At 43.4% G+C, this 26,546-nt stretch overlaps 1 protein-coding gene across 1 annotated transcript in view; it reads left to right on the forward strand.

The window, feature by feature from the left end:
- The window catches only part of LOC146645216 (ephrin type-B receptor 2-like), an 86,781-nt gene extending 60,392 nt beyond the window's left edge, over window positions 1-26,389 (forward strand). The window contains exons 9-16 of the mRNA XM_085395062.1: window positions 1,506-1,573; window positions 1,764-1,886; window positions 2,259-2,506; window positions 18,223-18,438; window positions 18,547-18,696; window positions 19,578-19,771; window positions 19,870-20,025; window positions 22,299-26,389. Of these exons, the coding sequence (XP_085251188.1) occupies window positions 1,506-1,573; window positions 1,764-1,886; window positions 2,259-2,506; window positions 18,223-18,438; window positions 18,547-18,696; window positions 19,578-19,771; window positions 19,870-20,025; window positions 22,299-22,407 (1,264 nt within the window). The 3' untranslated portion in view covers window positions 22,408-26,389. The remainder of the gene's footprint in view (window positions 1-1,505; window positions 1,574-1,763; window positions 1,887-2,258; window positions 2,507-18,222; window positions 18,439-18,546; window positions 18,697-19,577; window positions 19,772-19,869; window positions 20,026-22,298) is intronic.
- Window positions 26,390-26,546: the final 157 nt, after the last annotated feature.

Below are 26,546 nucleotides of genomic sequence, written 5' to 3' on the forward strand. Positions count from 1 at the left end.
AAAATAGCGTTTATAATGGAAGTCAATGGGCAGAAAATGGTCCCCAGGGTGATGGGTGTGGGGATTTCTGCTGCTCAGCCATTTTAGGCTGATTTAAGGAATTCACACTGGAATATTAACATTGACAGGTAAAAACTATCCTGTGGCAAGTTTGGTTATATTCCACTGAACACAGTGGAAATGGCAGCCATTTAACACATAGCAGTGGCACAAAAAGGTCCCAAGAAGGCAGGAAGGTTAAGCTACTCACGCAGAGAAGAACGGCTGCTGCTACCATCATCATCCGTCATCATTTCTGCTACACTGGCAGGACTAGGGGCCAGGACTCTCCTCTTCGGGTTCTTGGGGGATGTTGCTAACTCCGGGTCCGATAACAGGCACCACTCGGTGTGAGGTCTTGCAGCAAGCTATCAAATACGGTGCATTTCTCGGCTTTTAAAAAAACGCTATGCGTCACCAGGTGTTTCATCAGATTCGAGGTGTTACCTCCTTTGCACAGTATCACCTTAAAGCACTTTTTGCAGGCTGCTGAGTTTGCATCTTTTGCTGTGAAGTACAGCCAGACTGTTGACCGCTTCGTCTTGGGCATTTTTAATCTGCAGCTCTGCTCTAAAAGAACGTACATACCTGGGCCCGCCTACTATCCTTGGAAAGGTAAAATGATTGGCTAGAATCCAAAGTGTATGACATTTCAGGGGAAAAAAAGCACTGAAATAAATCACGGAAATGTGCGCTGCTTTCCGGTCTGGTTACTACCGTTTATGTCAGAACCGGTGCTATAATGGCACCGGATACCGGTACCCATCCCTAGTGGCAACATGCAATTTAGTGTAAAATTATGTATTTAATTAAGAAGCGTCTGTTCTTCTTTAAGTTGCTTGAAGACGTTTCGCCTCTCATCTGAGAAGCTTCTTCAGTTCTAGGGTCAAATGGTGGAGAGTCCCAGATTTAAGCCCTATGGGAGTGTGCCCCCAAGAGGGACCATGGACCCCCTAATGATCCTCTACCTGATCACACGAGCCGAGGTGTGAAAACAGGTGTAGGTCACAATCAGCCAAGGTTTCGGGTGAACTCATTGTGAAACCTAGTCCCACCCTATCATGTGATTTTCTGAGGATTTCCTGGGTTCAGAAGGCCCAGGATTTTCTTTCCAGCTCCTTAGACTACAATGACCTGGTTGACTAAGAACCTTCACAGACATATTTAATTGAAAGCCAATTATGGGCTTCTTTGTAGTGGACAGTTTTAAATAGGGTAGAAACACACGGTTTGTTTGTTTTTCTGGAGTAGTTCAAAGTCAAGACTTGACTATGTCAGGTCATGATTATATACTTAGTAAACATATATTTTGTGTTGTCTTTGTCATGCATCAGTCTTTATTGTACACCATATAGTATAGTATAGCCTGTGCTCTGTTTTGTTTAATAGTTTATGTTATTAGTAGATTTAGTTTTTGTTTTCGAGTTGATGGATCTACATGCAGACTTTTTTGTATTTGTTTCCAGCAAAAGAAATTCTGACAGACCAGAATCTGAATATACAGACAAACTCCAACATTACACCAGTGGTCACAGTATGTACCTTTTTCTGAAAGTTGTTGACATTAAGACTGATAGCCATTAGTGCTGTATTTTATGAAATTAATGTTTTTTCAAGATTGGATGTGGCAAAAAATGACAGAAAGAAATCAAGTTTCCCTGTGTCTTCACGATTCAGTTTTTGCATATATATCTGTTGCTGTTTCTTCTATTTTTCTGTTGAAGTGTCACCGGGAATGAAGATCTACATTGACCCCTTCACATATGAAGATCCCAATGAAGCGGTTAGAGAGTTTGCTAAGGAAATTGACATTTCCTGTGTAAAGATTGAACAAGTGATTGGAGCAGGTAAAACAAAGAGATGCCTTAGAAAGGAAACGATATTAGGTGTAAGTAAAGACAGGCAGTGATTGGTGAGGTTTATGATACTTAGTACGTCAGAATGTGACTGTCTTGACCTTTATTAGTATATTAATTGTCTATTCAAAGAAGGTAATATTAAAGGTTTCTTTATCAAAGGTTAGATTAAGAAGTCACTGTACTGTTGTGACAGTGCTTGGAACTAAAATCAACTTAAACATAGCTTTTCTGCCTAATTGTTCTCTATCATGTCTGCCTAGATTACAGCAGTTTACAAAAACTTTGATAGTTACAGAAGATGATACAAAATGAATATATTATAATACATTACATGTCATTTACCTACTGTAAACCTGATAGGAGAGTTTGGAGAAGTGTGCAGTGGAAACCTCCGACAGCCTGGGAAAAGGGAGATATTGGTGGCCATCAAGACTTTAAAGGCAGGGTACACTGAACGCCAGAGGAGGGACTTTTTGAGTGAAGCATCTATCATGGGTCAGTTTGATCATCCCAACATCATCCATCTGGAGGGAGTGGTTACCAAGAGCAGCCCTGTAATGATCATCACTGAATTCATGGAGAATGGATCCCTTGACTCATTTCTCAGGGTAAAAGAGACACTGTACAATTCAATACAAGTATAGTAGTACGCACGTGTGTGTGTGTGTGTAGGTGTGTGTGTGTGTGTGTGTGTGTGTGTCATTACTGTACTAAAAAAAGAAGGAAACAGGGGAAAAAAGTAACAATAATATGCAAATGAGGGTGGTTACTCGTCAGATGTCACCGAGCTTAAATTCTTCCATGTATTTTTTATTATATCTGTGGATTGCCATTTTCAGCTTGTTGTCCACTTCTCACACATTTCAGCTTTAAAATTTTGGTCAAGAGGTTTTAAAGTCCATCCATTTTCTTTTGTTTGTATGGGGCATCACATTTCCAAGCAACACAAGTAAAGATAAATCTCTCCAGAGTCTCCTTGGTCTGCCCCAGGGCCGGCCTCCTTCTGGTGGTTCGAAAGAACTCACACCAGAAGCGCCCAGGAGGCATCCTCGTCAGGTGCTCAAACCACCTCAACTGGCTCCTTTCAATGTGGAGGAGTAGCAGCTTTATTCTGAGCCCCTCTCCAATGACTGAACTCTTCATCCTATCTCTAAGGAACAGCCACCCTTCTGAGAAATGTAATTTCTAAAACTAGTATGTGCAACCTAAGGTCAGTGTTGGGAAGGTTACTTTTAAAATGTATTCCACTACAGATTACAGAATACATGTCCCAAAATGTATTTTGTAATGTATTCCGTTACGTTACTCAATGAGAGTAACGTATTCTGAATACTTTGGAATACTTAATACACCATCATGCTTTTTACAGAATCAGAATCAGAAAGGGTTTTATTGCCAAATGTTGAGCGGGTTTACAACATTAGGAAATTGCTGCGGTGCTTCAGTGCAAACATACTGTTATAAATTAAGCTTAAATAGACATGAAAATAAAAATGAGAATAAGAATTAAAAGTGCTAAGTAGATAGATAGATAGATATATACATGATATATACATGAGTGCAGGTGGTGATCAATGCCAAACATGGAATGATGCAGTGAACACAGCGTAGGGTCATGTGTTAGTGGTGGGAACAGTCATACGGTTATTGTTCATGTGTTCAACAGCAGAGGGGAAGAAACTGTTCTTATGGCAAGAGGTTCTGGTGCGAATGGACCGGAGCCTCCTGCCTGAGGGGAGCAGGTCAAACAGACTGTGTCCAGGGTGAGAAGGGTCAGCTGAGATCCGAGCTGCACGCCCCAGTGTCCTGGAGGTGTACAGGTCCTGCAGAGATGGGAGTCTGCAGCCAATCACCTTCTCAGCAGAGCGCACAACACGCTGCAGTCTCTGTTTGTCCCTGATAGTGGCTCCAGCGTACCACACGGTGATGGAGGAGGTGAGGATGGACTCGATGATTGCAGTGTAGAATTGCATCATCGTCCGTGTTGGCAGGTTGAATTTCTTCAGCTGCCTCAGGAAGTACATCCTCTGCTGGGCTTTCTTAATGACGAAGGTGATGGTGGGCACCCACTTCAGGTCCTGGGTGATGGTGGTACCCAGGAAGCGGCATGAGTCCACAGAGGTGATGGGGGTGTCAGTCAGGATGATGGGGGGGAGTGGGGCTGTGTGCTTCCTGAAGTCCACAATAATCTCCACTGTCTTCTGGGCATTCAGCACCAGGTTGTTGTGGCTGCACCAAGACACCAGACGTTCAACCTCCCTCCTGTAGGCAGACTCATCCCCGTCCGAGATGAGTCCAATAACGGTGGTGTCATCTGCAAACTTGATTAGCTTGACAGACTGGTGGGTGGAGGTGCAGCAGTTAGTATACAGGGAGAAGAGCAGGGGAGAAAGAACACAGCCCTGAGGGGAGCCGGTGCTGATGGTCCGGGAGTCCAAGACATTCTTTCCCAGCCTCACATGCTGTTTCCTGTCCGTCAGGAAGTCAGTGATCCACCGGCAGATGGGATCAGGCACATTCATCTGGGAAAGCTTGCCTCGGAGATGGTCTGGAAGGATGGTATTGAAGGCAGAGCTGAAGTCCACAAACAGGATCCTGGCGTAGGTTCCTGGGGAGTCCAGATGCTGCAGGATGAAGTGTAGGGCCATGTTGATGGCGTCATCTACAGACCTGTTGGCTCTGTATGCAAACTGCAGGGGGTCCAGGAGGGGGGCCGTGAGGGTCTTGAGATAGGAGAGAACCAGGCGCTCAAAAGACTTCATGACCACAGATGTCAGAGCCACGGGTCTGTAGTCATTTAGTCCAGTGATCCTAGGTTTCTTGGGGACAGGGATTATGGTAGAGGACTTGAAGCAGGCAGGCACATGACATGCCTGCAGTGAGGAGTTGAAAATGCCAGAAAACACTGGGGCCAGCTCGTTTGCACAGTGTCTGAGGGTGGCAGGAGACACACCGTCTGGGCCGGGAGCTTTTCGAGCATTCAGACTCTTAAACTGCTTCCTCACACCTTCTTCAGGAATATAAAGAGTTGTGGTGGGAGGAGGTGGTGTGAAATCCTCTTTTGTGTGGGGTGAGGAGGGGGGTGTTGTAGGTGAAGTGTTTGAAGGTGGTGATGGCTCTATGGAGGGGGGAGAGGTGGGGGAATGAGTGTCCAAAGTGTCTCTATTGTTGGGGCCGTTGGAGGTGTGAAGGCTGCCTGATGGCTCGTCAAAACGGCAGTAAAAGTCGTTGAGGGTGTTGGCCAAGAGCAAGTCATCAGTGGAGTGGGGGGTTTTAGGCTTGTAGTTGGTGATATTCCTAAAACCTTTCCACACAGAGGCCGAGTCATTCTCTGAGATCTGCTGCTGGTAAACTCATCCAAGCTGTTAGAAGCAGCCTTCATTGTGTCCCAGTCTGTAGACTCCAAACACGTGCAAAGCCCCTCCACAGCCTCGTTGCTCCACAGTTTTTTGGTCCTCACGACAGGTTTGGAGAGCTTCAGCCTCTGTCTGTACGCGGGGATTAGGTGGATCATGACTGTCTTGTTTCTTTATGTTGTTATGGGTTTTTAAGAATCACAGTCTACTCCGAGGTAACTCCCGTTGCTCTCTAGCTCCCCCTACAGTCTAGGAGTATTAACAACATAAAACATGATACTAGGCAAATAAGGATTTGTTGTTATCATTACGTCTTCCTTTTTTTTTCAACAATAAAATAACATACCTACTTTCACAAACATAAACAGTCTCTATTTGTTTTTTACTTGTTAAACCAGGCTTTATCAAAGTAACGTTAACAACACAACTAGTTTTCAACAATTATGGTCCATTCAACACTAGTAACCAAACATAGTGAAACTTGCATAGATACTATTACATCATCTTCCAAACAACATGTCAACACATTACATCTGTTCGATCAGTCTCATAGGTGGCTTTACTTGTCTTACAGATCTTCTCAGTGTTTGTTCTTGTGTATGTGTAGGTGTTTCAGGTGATAGTGTCTCATGTGTGTGTTGGGGTTGTTCAGCAGCCTCCAACCTCTGCTCCACTACTACTGGTCCCTTAATAAGATCTCGGCGATTTCTTCGCAGCATAGCTCCATCTTCTGTCTGAATGATGTATGATCGTGGCTGATCTTTCCTTAGAACAGTCGCTTTCTGTGCCCATGCGTTGGATTTGTCTTTGAATCTCACTTGATCTCCAGCATGCAGTTCAGGTAGGTGTTTTGTTCCTCTGTCATAATAGAACTTCTGCTTTGCTTTTTGTTGCTCCTTAAACTTCTTCACGCTGTTTCCCTCTTTTGTTTTAAGCAGATTATCCTGAATGGGCAGGTTTGATCTCAGGCGTCGTCCCATAAGAAGCTGTGCTGGTGACATACCACACTCAAGTGGCGTTGTGCGGTATACTAGCAGGCTTTGGTAGAAGTCAGCACCACTGTCTCTCGCCTTACTCATCAGCCTCTTCACTGTTTGGACGGACTTTTCCACTAGTCCATTAGATTGTGGGTAGTGCGGGCTTGATGTTGTGTGAACAAAGTCCCATTCTTTGGCAAACTGTCCAAACCTAATATTGGAGAATTGTGGTCCATTGTCTGTGAACACTTCACTTGGCACACCGTGTCGTGCAAATACAGCTTTCATAGAGGTGATTACAGCCTCTGCTGTTGTTGTTTGCAGTCTACATACTTCCGGATACAAAGAGTAGTAGTCTGTGACCACAATATAGTCCTTTCCTCCAGACACAAAGAGGTCAGCCCCCACTTTCTGATATGGTCGGTCTGGCACTGGGTGCGGCTTTAGTGGCTCGGCAGGATTGCTTGCTTGATATGTCAGACATGTTGAACAGTTCGACACTTCATTTGTCACATCCTGATTAATCCGTGGCCAGTACATCACCTCACGTGCTCTCCTTTTACATTTTTCCATGCCTACATGCCCTGCGTGTATCTTTTTGAGCATCTCTCCTCGCAGGCTCTTTGGGATGACAATTTTACTTCCCTTGAACACCACATCATGCACTACAGACAGTTCTGCTCTGCAGTTCCAGTACTCTTGAATAACAGGTGAGCAGTTTTGCTTACAGCTGGGCCATCCATCTATGATGGTTTTGCGCAGTGCTTGTAACGTTCCATCTTTGCTTGTCTCCGTTCTGATGAGCTCCATCTTCCCTTCTGCAACAGGAAGTGCACTTGTGACCATGCTCACATATGCTCTTACATCATCATCCATCTTGGCGTTCGCTGACTCATTCGGATCAACAGCTCGGGATAATGTGTCAGCTGTGTACATCAACTTGCCAGGTGTGTACATCACGTTAAGCGTGTAACGTTGCAGCCGGATCATCATTTTTTGGATTCTCAGTGGACAGTCATTTAGTGGTTTTTGGAACAATGCTATCAGTGGCTTGTGGTCAGTTTCAACACTGATGGCCTGCCCAGACACAAACTGGTGAAATCTCTCACAGGCGTACGTTATGCTGAGCAGTTCTTTTTCAATCTGTGCATATCTTGTCTCTGCGTCTGTCATGGATCGCGATGCATATGCAACAGGCTGCCACTCATCATACTTCTGCAGAAGAACAGCTCCAAGCCCACTCTGTGATGCATCTGATGAGATCTTAATAGGTCTCATTGGATCATAAAACTTCAGAACTGGTTCCTTTGTAAGCAGATCTTTCAAGTCACGCCATGCTTTCTCATGTTCATGATTCCACTCCCATTCGATTCTCTTTTCACTCTGCACATCTTTCTTGCATTGCGGCCTCGGCATGTTTTCAATTGCAGACACCTTTTGAGGATCTGGTCTGATGCCTTCACTGCTCAGGATATCTCCAACGAATGTCAGTTCCTTCGCCCCAAGCTGACATTTCTCTTTGTTCAGCTTCAGATTGGCTTTTCTGGTTGCTTCAAGAACATTTCTCAGTCTCATGTCATGTTCAGCTTTTGTGCTACCCCACACAATGATGTCACCCATTGACGTGTCGACTCCCTCCAGGTGTTCATAGATCATGTGTATTGTTTTGTGATACACCTCAGGTGCTGAAGCAATGCCAAACGGCAGTCGCCGGAATCTGTACCTGCCAAATGGGCTGTTGAACGTGCACAGTTTTGAACTTGCTTCGTCCAGCTTCAGTTGCCAAAATCCTGATGAAGCATCTAGCTTGCTAAAGTACTTCGCTTTTGCAAACTGTGACATTATCTCTTCTCTTGTAGGTAGTTTGAAATGTTCTCTCTTTATTGCTCTATTCAGATCTCTAGGATCCATGCAAACTCTGAGCTTTCCAGTCTTTTTCTCCACAATAACAAGAGAACTCACCCACTCCGTTGGTTCATCGATCTTTTCAATCACTTCCAGGTTTTCCATCCTGTCCAACTCAGCTTTCAGTGGCTTTTGTAGAGCAAATGGTACTTTGCGGCATGGATGAATGACTGGTGTTACACTTTCATTGACTCTGATTGTGTGTTCTCCAGCAAGGCAACCAAGTCCCTGAAATAGGTCACCATATTTCTTCATCAACTCATTATAGTCCATGTCATCATCAGTTTCCACAACGAGCACTCTTTTCACTAGGTTCAGACTCTCACAGGCATGTAACCCTAGTATAGGCTGCACAGTCTTCGGTACCACAATGAATGTTAGTGTGTGCTCCTTGTCTTTGTGTGTCACTTTAACCATGCATTTTCCTTTCACAGGTATTTCTGCACCTGAGTATCCACTCACTTTCACCTTCGTTGCATGCATTTTAGGTCTAGGTCTGATTTTCTTGAACTCTGCTTCTGATATGACATTCACTTGAGCTCCAGTATCCAGCTTGACTGTCATGAGTGTGTCATTCACAGTGTCATTATCCAGTCCTTTTCACCTGTCTTATTGTCTGTCACTGCAGCTACATAGAGTTCCTCTGTGTCTTCTTCATCCACAGTATGGACTGCACTTTGTTTCAGGGTTTGAGCTTTGCAGCACCTAGCATAATGGTTATTTTTGTTACATGTATTGCATCTTTTCCCATATGCTGGACATTTTTTAGGAGGATGTTGCATTCCGCAGCGACCACAAGTCTTTTCTTTTCTGTCCCTGTTTGCTGGCGATTTCAATTGCAGTTTCATTTCAGCTGCAGCACTCTCCTTTTTGACTCTGTGTGTGTTCTTATTCACAGCATCCACTCTGCAGCTGTCACTAAGCAGTTCTTTAGCTTGTGCCCTCACTGTTTCAGCTGCTCTGCACAGTGTTAATGCTTTTTCCAGGTCAAGATTTTCCTCTCTCAGTAGCCTCTCTCTCAGACCGTTGTCTGGAATCCCGCACACAAGTCTGTCTTTTATCAAAGAGTCTGTCAGTCCTCCAAATTCACATGTTTTACTCCTGTTCTGCAGCTCTGTGACATACTGATCTATTGTCTCCCCTGTCTTCTGTACACATGTGAAGAATCTGTGCCTCTCAAATGTCACATTTCTCTTAGGTATGCAGTAAGCCTCAAACTTCTCCATTATTTTATTCAGCTTCATTCCGTCACCATCAGTAAACGTGAAGTTATTATAGACTTCCAGTGCCTTATCACCCACTATATGCAAAAACACTGACGCTTGCTTTTTATCACTTGCCTCGTCAAGTCCAATTGCTGATAGGTACAACGTGAAACGTTGCTTAAATCTTCTCCAATTTTCAGCCACATTTCCAGTCAACTGAAGAATCGGTGGTGGGTGTAAGCCGTCCATGCTTTCACTGCGTTCACTGCTAAGCTGATCCGTCGGTACTGCTATATTGTAGTCCGTTACCTTTCTTCAAGTCCATCTTCTGACACCATGTCTTCTTTATGTTGTTATGGGTTCTTAAGAATGACACCATTACTTGAAGAGAAGGTATTTTATCGAACTGTGGTTCACATGTAAACAAAGCTTCGCCATCACAGTCTACTCCGAGGTAACTCCCGTTGCTCTCTAGCTCCCCCTACAGTCTAGGAGTATTAACAACATAAAACATGATACTAGGCAAATAAGGATTTGCTGTTATCATTACAATGACGTGGTCAGAAAGTCCGAGTGAAGCGCGGGGCACCGCACGATAGGCCCCGCTGATCGTGCTGTAACAGCGGTCTAATGTCCTCTCCTCTCTGGTCAGGCATTTAATATACTGCTTGTATTTGGGAAGCTCATGGCTCAGATTGGCTTTGTTAAAGTCCCCAAGAGCAATGATGAGAGAGTCCGGGAATGTCCGCTCCATGTGCAGTATCTGCTCCGCGAGTGCGCACTGAGCTGCCTGCGCATCCGCATCTGGCGGGATGTAAACAGCGGCCAGGATGAATGAAGCAAACTCCCGCGGAGAATAAAACGGTTTGCAGTGAATAAAAAGGTATTCCAGAGAGGAAGAGCAGTGCTGAGCAATCACTGTTACATCTGTGCACCAGCCACTATTAATGTAGAAGCAGACACCTCCACCTTTGGTCTTACCAGAGAGAGAGGCCTGCCGGTCCGCGCGCAGCAGATGAAAGCCCTCAAGCTTGAGCGCGCTGTCCGGGATGTCCTCACAGAGCCACGACTCCGTAAAACATAAGACACAGGAGGAGGCAAAGTCTCTGTTCATGCTTCTCATCAGGGCCAGCTCGTCTATTTTATTCCTGAGTGAGCGTACATTGGAAAGGAAGATCCCAGGAAGAGCAGTTCGCAGTCCACGTCTCCTCAGACGCACGAGTGCGCCGGCTCGCTTACCTCTCTTTCGGCGTCTCACTTTCCTGATCAGAGTCTGCAGTAAATCTGCCGCAGATGCGACAAATATTGGAAGTAAATCCACAGGTGTTGTAGTCCTGTAGTTAAGAAGCTCTTCTCTGGTATAAGAATATCCAGAGGAGTGCCCAGACACAGAAGTTATGCACAAAAACAAAACAGAAGTAACGCACTGAAGCACCAGGGCATCCATACGCGGCGCCATCTTGGATCATCTACAACTACATGTGTACTATTGCTGTGTGATTTATTACTATTACTGAAGGTCCGCTGCTCCGAAGCGTAGTAAAGAGACTTCTGGCTAATACGGCGGGTTCCGTGTCGGGCTCGTAGTCGAAAAATAGCTTTACTTTGTTGTCTGGGTCAACTTTGCTTGCGAGAGACAGAGAGAGGCGAGAGACAGAGAGAGGCATTGAAAGGCTGCTCCAACTGAACTTATTGTTTCGGAGGAAAACATGAACACGGTGTACAGTCGAGTCTTAATAGTGTACTTACAACTGGGCTCGTCAGGCACTCTTCTTGGCTGCAGTGGTTATTATTATATTTACATGCTTCCAGCTCCAGCTCTCGATAACAACTCCCTCCTCTTGCTCACAGACACATAACGTGTATGGCAGTCCATTCTCCCTGCAGCACAAACTACACTGTCTATGATGCTACATTCTTTAGAGCTATGCCTGTAGCATTCTGCCTATTAGCTTAGCACAACAACAACAACAAAAAGGCGCAGAGAGAGAGCATCACCCTGTAACCATGGCAACCGTAACGCTGCTGCCTGGAGCAACAGAACATAGCTGTCAAACAAAACCCAAACAGTCCTGACCCGCCAAAATATGAAACAGGAAAGTACCGCCGTGTAATCCATTTATTTCAACAAAGTGACTGTATTCTAAATACCTCCTTTTTAAACGGTAACTGTAATGGAATACATATTTTGTATTTTAAATACATAACGACGGTACATGTATATTTAAATACGTAACGGCGGTACATGTATTCCGTTACTCCCCAACAATGCCTAAGGTCAGAAGCACCCCACTCGCACTCTACACAATGTGAATACAGTACCCGCCTGAGTCATCTGACGGTCACTTCAGCTTCAAGGTAGACAGAAAGTGTTGTTCCATGGCCTCACAAACTCTTCCCACACCTGAGTATTTGCTTCATTTTTTCCTACCAGTGCTCATCAGTTGCCTCTGAAGTCCCACAGGCTAACCTTCTACAACTTGATGGCTCCCTTCATCTCCAATGCCCACTATCTGGTTTGAGGATTACAACCCTGACAGGCACCAACCACCTTGTTTCACACAGCTCCTTGCAGCAACCTTAGCAACACACGTGCAGAATATGGTTCATTTGGACTCAATGTCAAGTTCTGCTGGAGGTGGGAGTTGAAGATCTGCTGTACCAGGGTCTCTGCCAGGCATTCCCAGCATTCCCATTCCCTCCACAACATGTTTGGGTGTACTAGGTCCAGAATCCTCTCCCCCACTACCTGATCCAGCTCACTACCAGGTCGTGATGAGATGGCAGCTCAGCTCCCGTCTATTAGCCAATTATCCAGAACATATATCTCTGGCCTAGGGTGTCTTGGTGCCACGTGCACCTAGACACATCCTTATGTTTAAACATGGTCTACGTTATGGACAAACTGTGATTTGCACAGAAGTCCAAACACGAAACACCACTTAAGTCCAAATCAGACAGATCGTTGTTCTTGATCAGCTCCCTCCAGTTCTCTAGTTCAGTAGGACAACAGAGTCACCAAATGGAGCACCCTCAATCATCCCAGTCAGTGACTGTAAGAAGGTTGGGTTATAATAATAACAATACTATTTATAAGAATAATAATATATGTTGTTTGGCACATAAGTGCAAATGACAGTCAGGACCTATCCCCTGAACCAAAGTGTCTCAAAAGTGAAAAGAATACCAAGAGCAACTCTAGACTGGAACAGAGTCCAATCCCCAGGAGGCTGGTTCCAGAGCTCAATGCTTGCCTTAATGTGAGCCCAACCTGTATCTCTCAACCTCTTGAACCTCTTGAACCTTGAACCTCCTTTCCCACCAGGAAGGGTTTGATGTTTCACGTCTTAATAGCTAGCCTTGATAGGCAGGAATCAGACTGCCATCCACTTTTGGGTGGCTGTAGCTCAGGAGGTCGACCAGGTCATCTGCTCATCAGAAGATTCGTGGTTTGATCTCTGGCTCCCCCAGTCTGTCATGCCAAATAACCTTGGGCAAGTCCGAGTGCTCTGGGAGAGTAGAAAAGCGGTATATTTTTCCCCCTCGTTGTATATTGGTTTCTCTTCTTCTTACTTTTGCACCTTTGTGGTCCTGCTACCCAATTTTGCTGTGCAAGAAATTGCACAATGACAAAAAAAAAAGCTCTAAGTCTCTAAGTCTAAGTCTATATAAGAATCAGTCCATATACCATTTACACTGCATCTCCTGGTGCATGTTGTTTCTTCTTATCTGCTAATTGTCTTATCTGCTTGAACAAAATGGTGCCGGTGAGGTCGGCTGCCGTGCTGGATGCTCTGCCCCAACTTCTCCACTTTTTGCAGTTTTTCGTCACTTTTTGCTATATCTGCCATAATCTTGCATGGGCATCATGCAAAACACACAAATTTGCTACAGCAGAGACACTTTGGTTTCTATTGGTCTACAATACACAAACATTTCACCATGTTTAACTCCGGACCCAACCTGGCCAAAGGAGATCCTGAGAGAGAACAAAGGACGCGACCCTAAGCGACGGCCTCGAGGTAAAAGAGCCAGCATCAGGAACAGGCTACGGGCTCGCGCACACCGCGCACCCATGCCCAGTATCCTGCTAGCCAATGTTCAATCCATCGAGAACAAGCTTGATGACCTCAGAGCCAGAATCAAGTTCCAGAGAGACATTCGGGACTGCAACCTCCTCTGCTTCACCGAGACTTGGCTGAACCCAGCGATACCAGACCACGCCGTGCAGCCGACGAGGTTCTTTCCGGTTTACCACATGGACAGGACAATGGAGTCGGGGAAGAAAAGAGGTGGTGGAGTGTGTTTGATGGTGAACAACAGATGGTGCGACAGCACAAACATCTCCCCACTCACACGCTCTTGCTCGCCCAATCTGGAGCTTTTGATCGTTAAATGTCGCCCTTTCTATCTCCCTCGGGAATTCACTACGGTCATTGCCTGCACTGTTTACATTCCACCTCACGCGGACTCGGACACTGCCTTATGTGAGCTACATGAGGCTCTCACACATCAACAAACACTCCACCAAGATGCCGCACTCATTGTTATGGGAGATTTTAACAGAGTGAATCTCAAACGGACATTTCTCAACCTTCACCAGCACATCAACTGCCCCACCCGGGGCACTAGGACATTAGACCACTGCTACACCCCGTTCAAGAACTGTTACAAGGCTCAGCCCCTGCCGGCATTTGGAAAATCGGACCATGCCGCCATCTTCCTCATGCCTGCTTACAAACAAAGGCTAAAGCAGCAACCACCAATCAGGAGGGAGGTCGCTCGCTGGACGGACCAATCAGTGGCGCTGCAGGACACACTGGATGACGCAGACTGGGACATGTTTTGGCGCAGCTCTGATGACATCAACATATTTACGGAAGCGGTTGTGGGATTTATCGGGAAACTAGCAGACGACACAGCAGAAAGAACTATCATCCGAACGTTTCCCAACCAGAAGCCGTGGGTGGATAAAAACATCCGCGACACTCTGAGATCACGCACCGCTGCCTACAATGAAGGGCTCGTCTCCGGTAATATGGACCTATACAAGGCTGCGTCCTACAACGTACGCAGCGCGGTCAGAAAGGCAAAGCGGAGCTACGGGGAAAAACTAAAGTCACAACTACGACAGTGCGACTCTAGGAGCCTGTGGAAAGGACTGCAGACTATAACGGACTATAAACGACCAGCTTCTTCAATGATGAATGCCGATGCTTCACTGGCTGATGAGCTGAACACGTTTTATGCTCGCTTTGACACTGCAGCAATTAAAACAACAAACGGCTGTGCGCGCTCGGAGTGCACCAGTGAAGAAAATGCATTTGTCATCACAGAGCATGCCGTGAGGAACACCTTCAGGAGGGTGAACACCAGGAAGGCAGCAGGACCAGATGCAATCCCTGGCCGGGTCCTTAGAGCCTGCGCTGACCAGCTAGCACCGGTGTTCACGGAGATCTTCAACCTCTCCCTGGCCCAAGCTGTGGTTCCCACGTGCTTCAAACAGTCCATTATTGTTCCTGTTCCAAAGAAACAACAGCCCGCTTGCCACAATGACTACCGTCCAGTAGCACTGACTTCAATTGTGATGAAGTGTTTTGAAAGACTGATGAGAGATCACATCACTTCTTCACTTCCTGCCACCATCGACTCATTTCAGTTTGCTTACCGGACTAATCGTTCCACAGACGATGCCATATGTCACCTGCTCCACACATCCCTGAGTCACCTGGACACTGGCAGAGGGAATTATGTTAGGATGCTGTTCGTGGATTACAGTTCAGCATTCAACACAATAATTCCCTCTAAGCTTTTCACCAAGTTGACGGATCTAGGACTCAGCTCGTCACTGTGTCAGTGGATCCTCAACTTCCTCACAGACAGACCCCAATCAGTGAGGGTGGGAAAACAAGTCTCCCCCTCCATCTCACTCAGCACTAGAGTGCCTCAGGGCTGTGTTTTAAGCCCCCTGCTGTACTCACTGTACACTTATGACTGTGTAGCCACATCAGACACCACCTCCATTGTCAAGTTTGCTGACGACACTGCTGTTGTGGGCCTGATCTCCGACAACATCGAGATGGCCTACCTGGAGGAGATTAGGAACCTGGAGACCTGGTGCCAGGAGAATAACCTCCTCCTAAACATCAGCAAGACTAAGGAGCTGATCGTGGACTTCACTACAAAGCAGACGAGGAATTACAAACCCCTCATCATCAGTGGCACGCCAGTGGAGAGAGTGGACAGTTTCCGATACCTGGGTGTCCACATCACTCAGGACCTGTCATGGTCCTGCCACATCAACTCCCTGGTTAAGAAAGCCCGTCAGTGTCTCTTCTTCCTCAGAAGACTTAGAAAAAAAAAAAAAAAAAGAAGACTTAGAGACTTCCATCTGCCACTGAAGGTGCTCAAGAACTTCTACTCCTGCACCATCGAGAGCGTCCTGACGGCAAACATCTGCACCTGGTTTGGGAACAGCACCAAGCAGGACAGACGAGATCTGCAAAGAGTGGTGCGCTCAGCCGAACGCATCATTCAATCAGAGCTCCCTGACCTGCTGTCCATCTACACCAAGCGGTGCAAGTCCAAAGCTAGGAAGATTATGATGGACCTCTCCCATCCCAACAATGGACTCTTCTCACTGTTGAGGTCTGGGAAGCGCTTCCGCTCCCTTAAGGCCAAAACAGAGAGAATGAGGAGGAGCTTCTTCCCCCAGGCTATTCGGGGCCTGAACCAGGTGTAGGACTGGACTCTCCCACACACGTCACTATAAGACTGGACTCTCACACACATCACCACACGCACCACCACACATTTCCTATAATCCTATAATTCCTATAATTTATAATCTTTATAAACTTTATAATCTCTTCTGAAATTTGCACATTCTTTACTGTAAATTCCTAAGTTCATTTGTAAATTTTTGTAGTAAACTGTAATTGTAAATATTGTAAAACTTTTCTTCTGTCATTTAATGGTCGGGCATTGTACAGCTACAAGCATTTCACCCCCATGTCATACTGTGTATGGTTGTGTGTGTGTGACAAATAAAATTTGAATTTGAATTTGATAATGGAGACCATGAGGTGTGTTTTGTGGTGTGTGTGTGTGTGTGTGCTAGAGCTGACCTTGCCATGTTACTTTACGTGGCTGTCAAAACATGATTGTACTACCAATTAAGCATATTAGGTGATGTGCATCTCTGTAATGAGAAGGGGTGTGGTCTAATGACATCAACACCCTATATCAGGTGTGCATAATTATTAGGCAACTTCCTTTCCTTTGGCAAAATGGGTCAAAAGAAGGCCTTGACAGGCTCAGAAAAGTCAAAAATAGTGAGATATCTTGCAGAGGGATGCAGCAGTCTCAAAATTGCAAAGCTTCTGAAGCGTGATCATCGAACAATCAAGCGTTTCATTCAAAATAGTCAACAGGGTCGCAAGAAGCGTGTGGAAAAACCAAGGCGCAAAATAACTGCCCATGAACTGAGAAAAGTCAAGCGTGCAGCTGCCAAGATGCCACTTGCCACCAGTTTGGCCATATTTCAGAGCTGCAACATCACTGGAGTGCCCAAAAGCACAAGGTGTGCAATACTCAGAGACATGGCCAAGGAAAGAAAGGCTGAAAGACGACCACCACTGAACAAGACACACAAGCTGAAACGTCAAGACTGGGCCAAGAAATATCTCAAGACTGGTTTTTCTAAGGTTTTATGGACTGATGAAATGAGAGTGAGTCTTGATGGGCCAGATGGATGGGCCCGTGGCTGGATTGGTAAAGGGCAGAGAGCTCCAGTCCGACTCAGACGCCAGCAAGGTGGAGGTGGAGTACTGGTTTGGGCTGGTATCATCAAAGATGAGCTTGTGGGGCCTTTTCGGGTTGAGGATGGAGTCAAGCTCAACTCCCAGTCCTACTGCCAGTTTCTGGAAGACACCTTCTTCAAGCAGTGGTACAGGAAGACGTCTGCATCCTTCAAGAAAAACATGATTTTCATGCAGGACAATGCTCCATCACACGCGTCCAAGTACTCCACAGCGTGGCTGGCAAGAAAGGGTATAAAAGAAGAAAAACTAATGACATGGCCACCTTGTTCACCTGATCTGAACCCCATTGAGAACCTGTGGTCCATCATAAAATGTGAGATTTACAACGAGGGAAAACAGTACACCTCTCTGAACAGTGTCTGGGAGGCTGTGGTTGCTGCTGCACGCAATGTTGATGGTGAACAGATCAAAACACTGACAGAATCCATGGATGGCAGGCTTTTGAGTGTCCTTGCAAAGAAAGGTGGCTATATTGGTCGCTGATTTGTTTTTGTTTTGTTTTTGAATGTCAGAAATGTATATTTGTGAATATGGAGATGTTATATTGGTTTCACTGGTAAAAATAAATAATTGAAATGGGTATATATTTGTTTTTTGTTAAGTTGCCTAATAATTATGCACAGTAATAGTCACCTGCACACACAGATACCCCCCTAAAATAGCTAAAACTAAAAACAAACTAAAAACTACTTCCAAAAACATTCAGCTTTGATATTAATGAGTTTTTTTGGGTTCATTGAGAACATGGTTGTTGTTCAATAATAAAATTATTCCTCAAAAATACAACTTGCCTAATAATTCTGCACTCCCTGTAGAACCTGGTACCCTGGTACTCTCTTTTTCAAGAGAATTTGTACAGTTTAATATCTGAAAAAGGCTGCACATGGAAGCAGGCAGAGTGGTTGAGACATAATGCTCAGACATTTATCCAAAAGAGTCCAGTGTTTTTTTCCAATTAGTTTTATAACAACCTGTGATGTTTGGAGAGTCAGCACATGTGATTTTTGTGGAGTGAATTTACATTAATTTACACTAATTTGATGTTGTTTTCTTGAAAGCAAAATGATGGCCAGTTCACAGTGATACAGCTGGTGGGAATGTTGCGCGGCATTGCAGCAGGAATGAAATACTTGTGTGACATGAACTATGTCCATCGAGACCTGGCAGCGAGGAACATCTTGGTCAACAGCAACCTAGTGTGCAAAGTGTCTGACTTTGGCCTGTCACGTTTCCTTGAAGAGGATACTTCAGACCCCACTTACACCAGTGCTCTGGTGAGTCCTTATCAGTGACTATGGAGACCTTCATTCAGTACATTTCATTTATAATACTTCAAATTGTATTATAAATTCTGTCATAAATGAACCTCTTCTTCTTCTTAGGGGGGAAAGATTCCCATCAGGTGGACAGCACCAGAGGCCATTCAGTACAGGAAGTTCACCTCCTCAAGTGACTGCTGGAGCTATGGCATAGTCATGTGGGAGGTGATGTCATATGGAGAGAGGCCCTACTGGGACATGAGTAATCAAGATGTGAGTAAAGCCCTTTAAAATTACTGGTATTTGTGTTTAAGATAAACAATGATAAACTGCCAGGTAGTGGTAGTTGTTCCCTTGGGCTTAGCAGTTTCAGTTAAGTAGTTTCAATTTACTGCCAAAAGAATGTGATAACGGCCCATTATTGCTTCTGTAGTCAGTCAGAGAAAATGTTTTGTGACTGAAATTGTACCCTGAAATCAGCACGTCGCAGAGAAATGAGAAATGTGAACGAACTAAATAAACCTTGATGCACACTACTTACTCCTGAAAAACAACCCCATCGCTCCGCCACCAAATTTTAAGCTTTGACACAATACAGTTAGATAAGTACTGTTCTCATGGCAATTGCTCAAACCAGAGGCATCCATCAGATTGCCAGATGGAGACACGTGATTTGTCACTCCAGAAAACACATCTCCACTACTCTAGAGTCTGGTGGTGGCGTGCTGTAGGCCTCTGGATCCGATGCTGTTTTCAAACCCATGAAGCTCTCTATGCACTGTTGTTGAGCTAATCTGAAGGCCACGTGAAGTTTGGAGGTCTGTAATGATTTACTCTGTCCATAAAGGTGGTGACCTCCGTGGCAACCTCATACTACACAGTGTTAAACATGTCCATGTCCCAACTTATTTGAGATTCCAAATGGCTCTTTTTCTTAAAATAGTACATTTTCTCAGTTTAAACATTTGCTATGAGAATAATATATCAGTTTATCAGATTTGCAAGTCATTTCTTTTTTCTTTTTAAATCCTGTCCTGTTTGTCAGCTTTTTGCAATCAGAATTATGATCTGAATGCATTCAGTTTTTATTTACATTTTGCACCTTATTCCAAGACTTTTGTTTTAACCATGAGTTTTCATGCAAATTGTTTTAGGTAATCAATGCCATAGAGCAGGACTATAGGTTGCCACCCCCTATGGATTGTCCTAGTGCACTACATCAGCTAATGCTTGACTGCTGGCAGAAAGATCGCAACAACCGACCCAAATTCAGCCAGATTGTCAGCACACTGGATAAGATGATCCGCAATCCCAACAGCCTGAAGGCCATGACACCATTGTCATCAAGGTATGACAGGAAGAACAATTATTTCACGCTGAGAGTTGCTGACACCCAATCATCTTTTTAACTTCTAGTTCTTTTGTCTTTTTCTATCCACCATTTAGTGTTCATTTAGCTCTGCTTGATCGCAGCACTCCAGATTTCTCCTCTTTCAGCACCATCGATGAGTGGCTGGATGCCATAAAAATGGGCCAGTACAAGGAGAATTTCACCAGTGAAGGCTTCACCAGCTTTGATGTGGTGTCTCAAATGACCATGGAGTATGTTAGATACTTTTCTTATATCAAAAACAGAGGTCTCACGTGCACACACTAGCTGATGAGTTAGAATGCGGCAACAATGGGGAAGTGTAAGGATTTGAGTGAGGGAAACCTTGGACCTTGCCATCTATGTGGATATTACTACCTACTACCTACCTAAGCATTGTTGCAGACCATGTACACAAACTGTACACCCTACTTTGATCTTAAGTGATCTTAAATGGGCCAGACCAGTGAAACTACATTATAAATGTTGTTACTCGTTAAGTTACTGTGGACTCATTAATAGTTGAAAAATAGTATCTCACCTGTCATTTCAGTGTTTAACTGTTAGTAATTGCTTTAATGTAATCTGAAAGAAACAGAAACGTATTCACGGAAACAGTATTCCCTAATGGCTATGGCCTCTTTCAGCGGGAAAATATGCCCTGCCGCAAAGGAAAAATGGTTCAGAAAAGTTGGGACTTAAAGAATCTGTTGCTAATCTCTTTGTGCCAGATACAACAGCGTGCATTCAGGGACCTACTGATGTCTCCATGCCTTGATGGTGTTTGTAGTCAAACTTGGCACTGCTCATGTTGGTACTGGTCTAAGAATCCTTGTGTACTGCTCTGCCAACCAGGAGCTGTCGCTTTGGCTCTGTGGTGTTATTTCCAATACCTTTCTCAGGTGTCCTTACATATTGACTCATGTGTCTACTCAGCTTGGTTGAGATGAGCTTCCATGTTGTGGAGAAGCAGGTATTCAGGCAGTTGTTCTATGATGTCATACCATTATGGGGATCGCGAAGGATCCCCATAATGGTATGACATGACTGTTTGGAGAGTAAGGCTGAAGAAGCTCGTTGATATAAGTGGAGGCCTCTCTTTATAAAGACATAAAAGTAAGAGTGAGGATTCTAAACTGATATATAATAATAATAATTAAAGATATGGTAATAAAATTATGAGGCTTTGCCAACAAAAATTAAAATAAGCACTTAATATTTGCCACCATGTTAAATGGCCTGTATTTTGTATAGCGTTTTACTAGTCCCTAAGGACCCCAAAGCGCTTTACACATCCAGTCATCCACCCATTCACACACAGGTGATGGCAAGCTACATTGTAGCCACAGCCACCCTGGGGCGCACTGACAGAGGCGAGGCTGCCAGACACTGGCGCCACCGCCAAGGACTGCCCAAGGACACAACGACCGAGACTGTCCAAGCCAGGGCTCGAACCGGCAACCTTCCGATTACAAGGCGAACTCCCTCTTGAGCCACAATCGCCCCTCATGGACCATGGGCCTTAAACTTCCAAAGAAATCAAACATGAGCATGTCTATTAGGCTGTCCAAACTTTCAGGGGTAAGACTTGGATCTCACAGGTCAGCAACATGAGCAGGACTGAACTTATCTTTTTATTTTATTTGTATCCCTCAATTGTAAAAGCATTGCTCTGCTGCCTGCCTGCCTGCCCCACATACCCAAGTTTGTGAATACAATAACTCAAAAATGAGGTGTATCAGATGAGTCTGAATCTTAATGATATTGACCTCAAGGTTAAGTCAGGGTTCAACTTTCCTGAAAATCACCTAGGATTTTCTCATTTATACAACAGGTATTTCTACTATGAAGCTGAAGGGTAGCATGGGCAGCTGCCTGTATTTTTATTTATTTATTTATTTACTTTGAACATTTACACGTTTGTGTGCTTTAAATTTGTCACCCATTGTCAGAATGCTCTGCTGTTCAACTATAATGTCCTGAGGTGTCTATGGTAGGAGATTACCTGAACTACCTGTGTGTGCCATTGTGCAACAGCACATAAGAGCTTTCAAAGCCCAGAGTTTTTTTGGCCACACCAGCAGCCTCCCTTACTGTAGGGAGGCTGCTGCCATACTAGTTATCATACTACTTATCATACTAGTTACCATACTAGTTATCCATGTTCCCGAAATGAAAAATTAAGTTGAAGAGGTTTTTTTACATGCTAGAGGAGACCAAATGTGTGTCACAGAGACACAAGCGCAAGTGGACTTGCACTGAGAAATGTGAAAGTAACTGTTGCTTAAAGTGTTGCAGATTTAAAGGAAGACTGGTAAATTTCATGATCGATTATGGACTAAGTGCCTGAACTTTTTTAACCAACTTTGTACAATTTTATAATATACACAAAAGTTGTCATTTAGATTTGGTTGTCAGTATCCACAAGCCAGAATGCCTTCTGAAATGTCAACTGTTACTCCTGTGGTATAGCTGGGTGTAATGATGGCGTATGATTTATCTTCAGGGATATCCTCCGAGTGGGAGTGACATTGGCTGGTCACCAGAAGAAGATCCTGAACAGCATCCAGTCAATGAGGGCCCAGATGAACCAGATCACCTCTGTGGAAGTGTGATCTCATAGACCAGAAGCACAAAGACTGTTCACTACAGGAAGTCCAGCTGCCAGTAACCATGCATTGAGGAACACATACACTGTGACTTCAGTTGAACCTCAGATTCACTTTTCCTCCTTCCAAACACTCTCCAAAGGCTTCCATCAGTATGCAGCACAGCACAGATGTTGAGTAGTTTTCTTGAAGCTGCTGTATATTCAGGTAACAGTCTTTTTGGGGGGCTGTTGGACATAATCACAGGCATCTAACTGTCAAATTACTACAGTACAGTCACGTGTCTTGTTAATGTTCCATCACTCTTCCACTCTCTCCACTACCAGCAACTTAAGTTATTCTTAAGAATTAATGTCCTAAAATTGGCCTTGCATTTTGAATTTTATGCAAGGAACCTGCTGTCACAGTGAACGATGATATTAAAAACAGCATAGCAGGACTCAATGAACTGGCTGGTGCAAATTACAACTTATACGTTAAGTTGAGCATATTTATTTATAGCTGCCACCTTCACCTTACTGCTACCTCTGTACCACAGTAATTGTGGCATTTTTCGTAACTATGTAAAGTTTCTTAACTATGTAAAGCTGCAAATCAGAACTTTTTGTCAGATCAAACCCAGTTTTTGGTACAGGTAATTGAACATTTACATAGATTGTATGGTGTGAATTTGAATAAGGAAGCATTGGCTAACTATGACCCTTATATTATTCAGCTACAATGTAGATGAACACACTTCTACTACCAGCAACAACAGGTGCCAAATACATATATATATATCTCTCTCTCTCTCTCTCTCTCTCTCTCTCTCTCTATACACACACACACACACACACACACACACACACACTTGTATGTGTGTGTGTGTGTGTGTGTGTGTAGAGAGAGAGAGAGAGATATCATTTATCTCACTGTCCCATTTACTGCGGAAACTGTGATACGAAACTTGCAGATATGATTCTCGGTTCTGTACATGTGTTTTGGGGTTAAAGGTTTACAAGTTTTCATGTTTTATAGAAAATTGTTCAAGAGAAATACCTTTTACACCCAGTTGTTGTCTTGTACATATCAGTATATATTTTTCTTTTAAGAAAAAAAGACTGCTCTTTCATTTGGCACTTTTAAATCATAGCTGTTAAACAAATTGCTTTTCAATGTTTCTTATTCTCACATACCACTGAGAGCTATAGGCACTGGCTTGCCAACAGAAGCAAATTGGGATTTAGTGTCTTGCCAGAAGATAGTTCTAAATGATGTCGCAACTGAACTACTAACACTGTATTTAGTGACTCAACATTACTTGAGTTATAGCTTCCCAGCAAGTGCTACCAATAACCAATTATTATTCTATTATCAAAGTGATTTAAAATAACATTCAAATGTCCTGCAGATTTTGAAATCTAGAAATTTTAAAATGTCAATTCAAATGTCTCTATGTTTTGCAACCTAACAAAGGCCGTATGTAGAGGAGTGCTTTTCAAGTCATTTTCAGAATATGAAAAATAATACAAATCTTGTTAATTATGTGTTCAACAGGCTTGGCTGATAAAAACCGATGATACATATCCCTTTATTAAGCATAGCATGTATTACATTTGACACCAAAGTTTAGCCTTTAACATTAAACTCTGTGTATAATGTCTTGAGCTTGACCGCCTACAGTGTAACTTTCTTGGATATCTATAAAATGCACAAATTATTGCTTTCATAATTAGGAGACTCACATCCACTTATTGTGAGAAAACAAATGATTATTCTTGCCCAAAAGTAAATTCACATAATTAGTATGTCATTCAGATGTTTTCTCATTAAGAAACTGAGTAGTACTTGATAATGCAGCCCATAACTTATGGTATAATTTCATATATTTCAGATCAGAATGTAGGGTGTTTTTCAGTTGTCTAAAAATATATCTCTGTAAGGACAGTGCAACCAACTAGGGCCAGGACCAAATTGCTCTCTCCCCAGCTACCTCCTCTGGGGGAAAACCAAGGCATTTACAGCCCAGCTGAGAGACCTAATGTCTGTAGTGTGTCTTGGGTTTATCTCAGTGCCTCCTCCCAGTAGAACATACCCAAAAGGCTTGCTCAGGAGGTATCCTAGTCAGATGCCCAAACCACTTAAGCTAGTACCTTTTGGTGTCTAAACTGCTCCAGTGTGAACTATAGGCCACCACATGATAAAGCCAACAGAACCACATCAACTGCAAAAAAGCACAGACAATATCCTGAAGCCACCACAATGGAAGCCTGTGCATAAAAATTTGAAATAGACTTACTGCCAGCATTGTAACCAAGTCCTCACTGTGGTTTGAACAGTGACCAAATAGGGACTTTCTATAATAGTCGTTTTTTGTTTGTTTGTTTCTTGTTGTCTTTCTTTTTTTTTTGTTAAACAGTGTCTTCTCCAAGTCGACAAGATACATATAGACTGGTTCGACTGGCACCAGGGGCTTTGGCCTGTGAACAAGACATCACCCTCCCCAGGCCTCACTCCAGGGCATGGTTATAGCCCAATGGTTATTTCATTTTTTTTCTTTTGTTTAAAAAAAAAAACAGTTAACATTTGAATGGCATTTCAGAACCGAACTTATGATCCTGATTTTTTTTTTTTTTTTTGGACACATGGATGGATGGACTTCGATGTGCTTCCATAAAGTTGAGTTTCAAATTAAAAGCAGTCAGCTAAGATTCATTTTTGGATTTGAGAGCAGTATTCAGTTGTTTAAGGAGAAACTCCATTCTCTTGCATTCCTCTTCACATGCATTGCACTTCTAAACTGATCCACGCTGCTAGGCATGGGCATGTGAAGTTTTAATGATGCATCATAGATGAATACTATCAGAGTGTCTTGGAGAACTTAGAATAGTTTATCTGTGGATTAAATCTGTCAACAGATGGGTGATCTAAGAGGCCACAATAAATGAATATGAGGCTTACTTTGAAAAGCCGTAATTTCCAATTTCGTAAATCATTACTGAAAAAGTCTACAACCACTGACTGACATGATTTAAAATATGATTAGGTTTTGAGTGGTAAATCAGACTACCCATGGTTTGGGAAAATATAATGGTATAGTTGTGCAATGTTTAGGATTCTGTTTAGGATTCTGGCACCATAAGTGCATTTCTGTCTTTGCTTCTGAGAGGAAAATCGTTCAGATTGGCCATTAAAGCTATAAGCACCAAGCCTCAGAACAAAATAGCTATGCTGTGGCTCTTATGGAAGTCTTTGCAAGAAATTAGGTATCATGTCCCGTTTAGATATTGGTGTTTATACACTCTGGGTTTCTGTAGGACATAGAGGTCCTGTGCTCCACATTATTACCATAAAAGATGTGTTCCATCTATGATCTCTGTTTTGTCTTTTCTGTCCTTGTACATATTCCCTTCATGATTTGAAATGAAGCTGAAGCGTACCATCATCCGAACTCAGAAATCAGTGTGGGTTGGGGTTTGAAAGGTAACATAGCTCAGAAGCCTCACAGGACCAATACAGCATTAGAAATATTTTGGGGTTTTTTTTTATGTGAATTTTTAAAAAATGTGAGGTTGTTGTTTTTTTTTTAAATAAATGTTATGCAATCGTTGTACGTACAGAAAAGAAAAGTGAATTTTCCGTTTGAGTCATGTGACATTTGAGTGATTTTTTTTTTTAAAAATGGGGACATTTGGCATGTTAAACCCTTCCTTCTAATGTACTGCCATAAATCACATGTTCATCCACTCACTATGGTGTTATCTACATGAGTCCCTTTGAACTTGGTCCTGTTTGTACATGTTCAGAATGTTGTCAGTTATTGTAAGGCTATAACATGTTTTGATGGTAGCATTCAAAAGCACAATTCCAAGACATTTATTCCCCGCTTATGTTTTGAAATTCAGTGCTATTGTAAAAAATCAGGAAGGAATACATATGCTTCTTTAAGGGTTAGTTATTCTTTGTAATCTGCTCACTGGAACACATAAAAATAAAGAAACAAACTCTTAACAACCTGCTTTAACAATGAAGGTTTGGATTTCTAGTGTTGGATCAGGACAGGCCAGACTCCTTTTTTTCTTTTTTAATATGTTGTAGTTTAAAGAAATGCACTGACTTGAATTAATTATAAAACATGTCCTGATGCATGTTCTTTCTGAACAGAA

This window comes from Rhamphochromis longiceps, linkage group LG20, assembly GCF_057381845.1.
Source record: "Rhamphochromis longiceps isolate RC_006_pf linkage group LG20, R_longiceps_female_GT1.1, whole genome shotgun sequence".
In the NCBI taxonomy this organism is placed as follows: Eukaryota; Metazoa; Chordata; class Actinopteri; order Cichliformes; family Cichlidae; genus Rhamphochromis; species Rhamphochromis longiceps.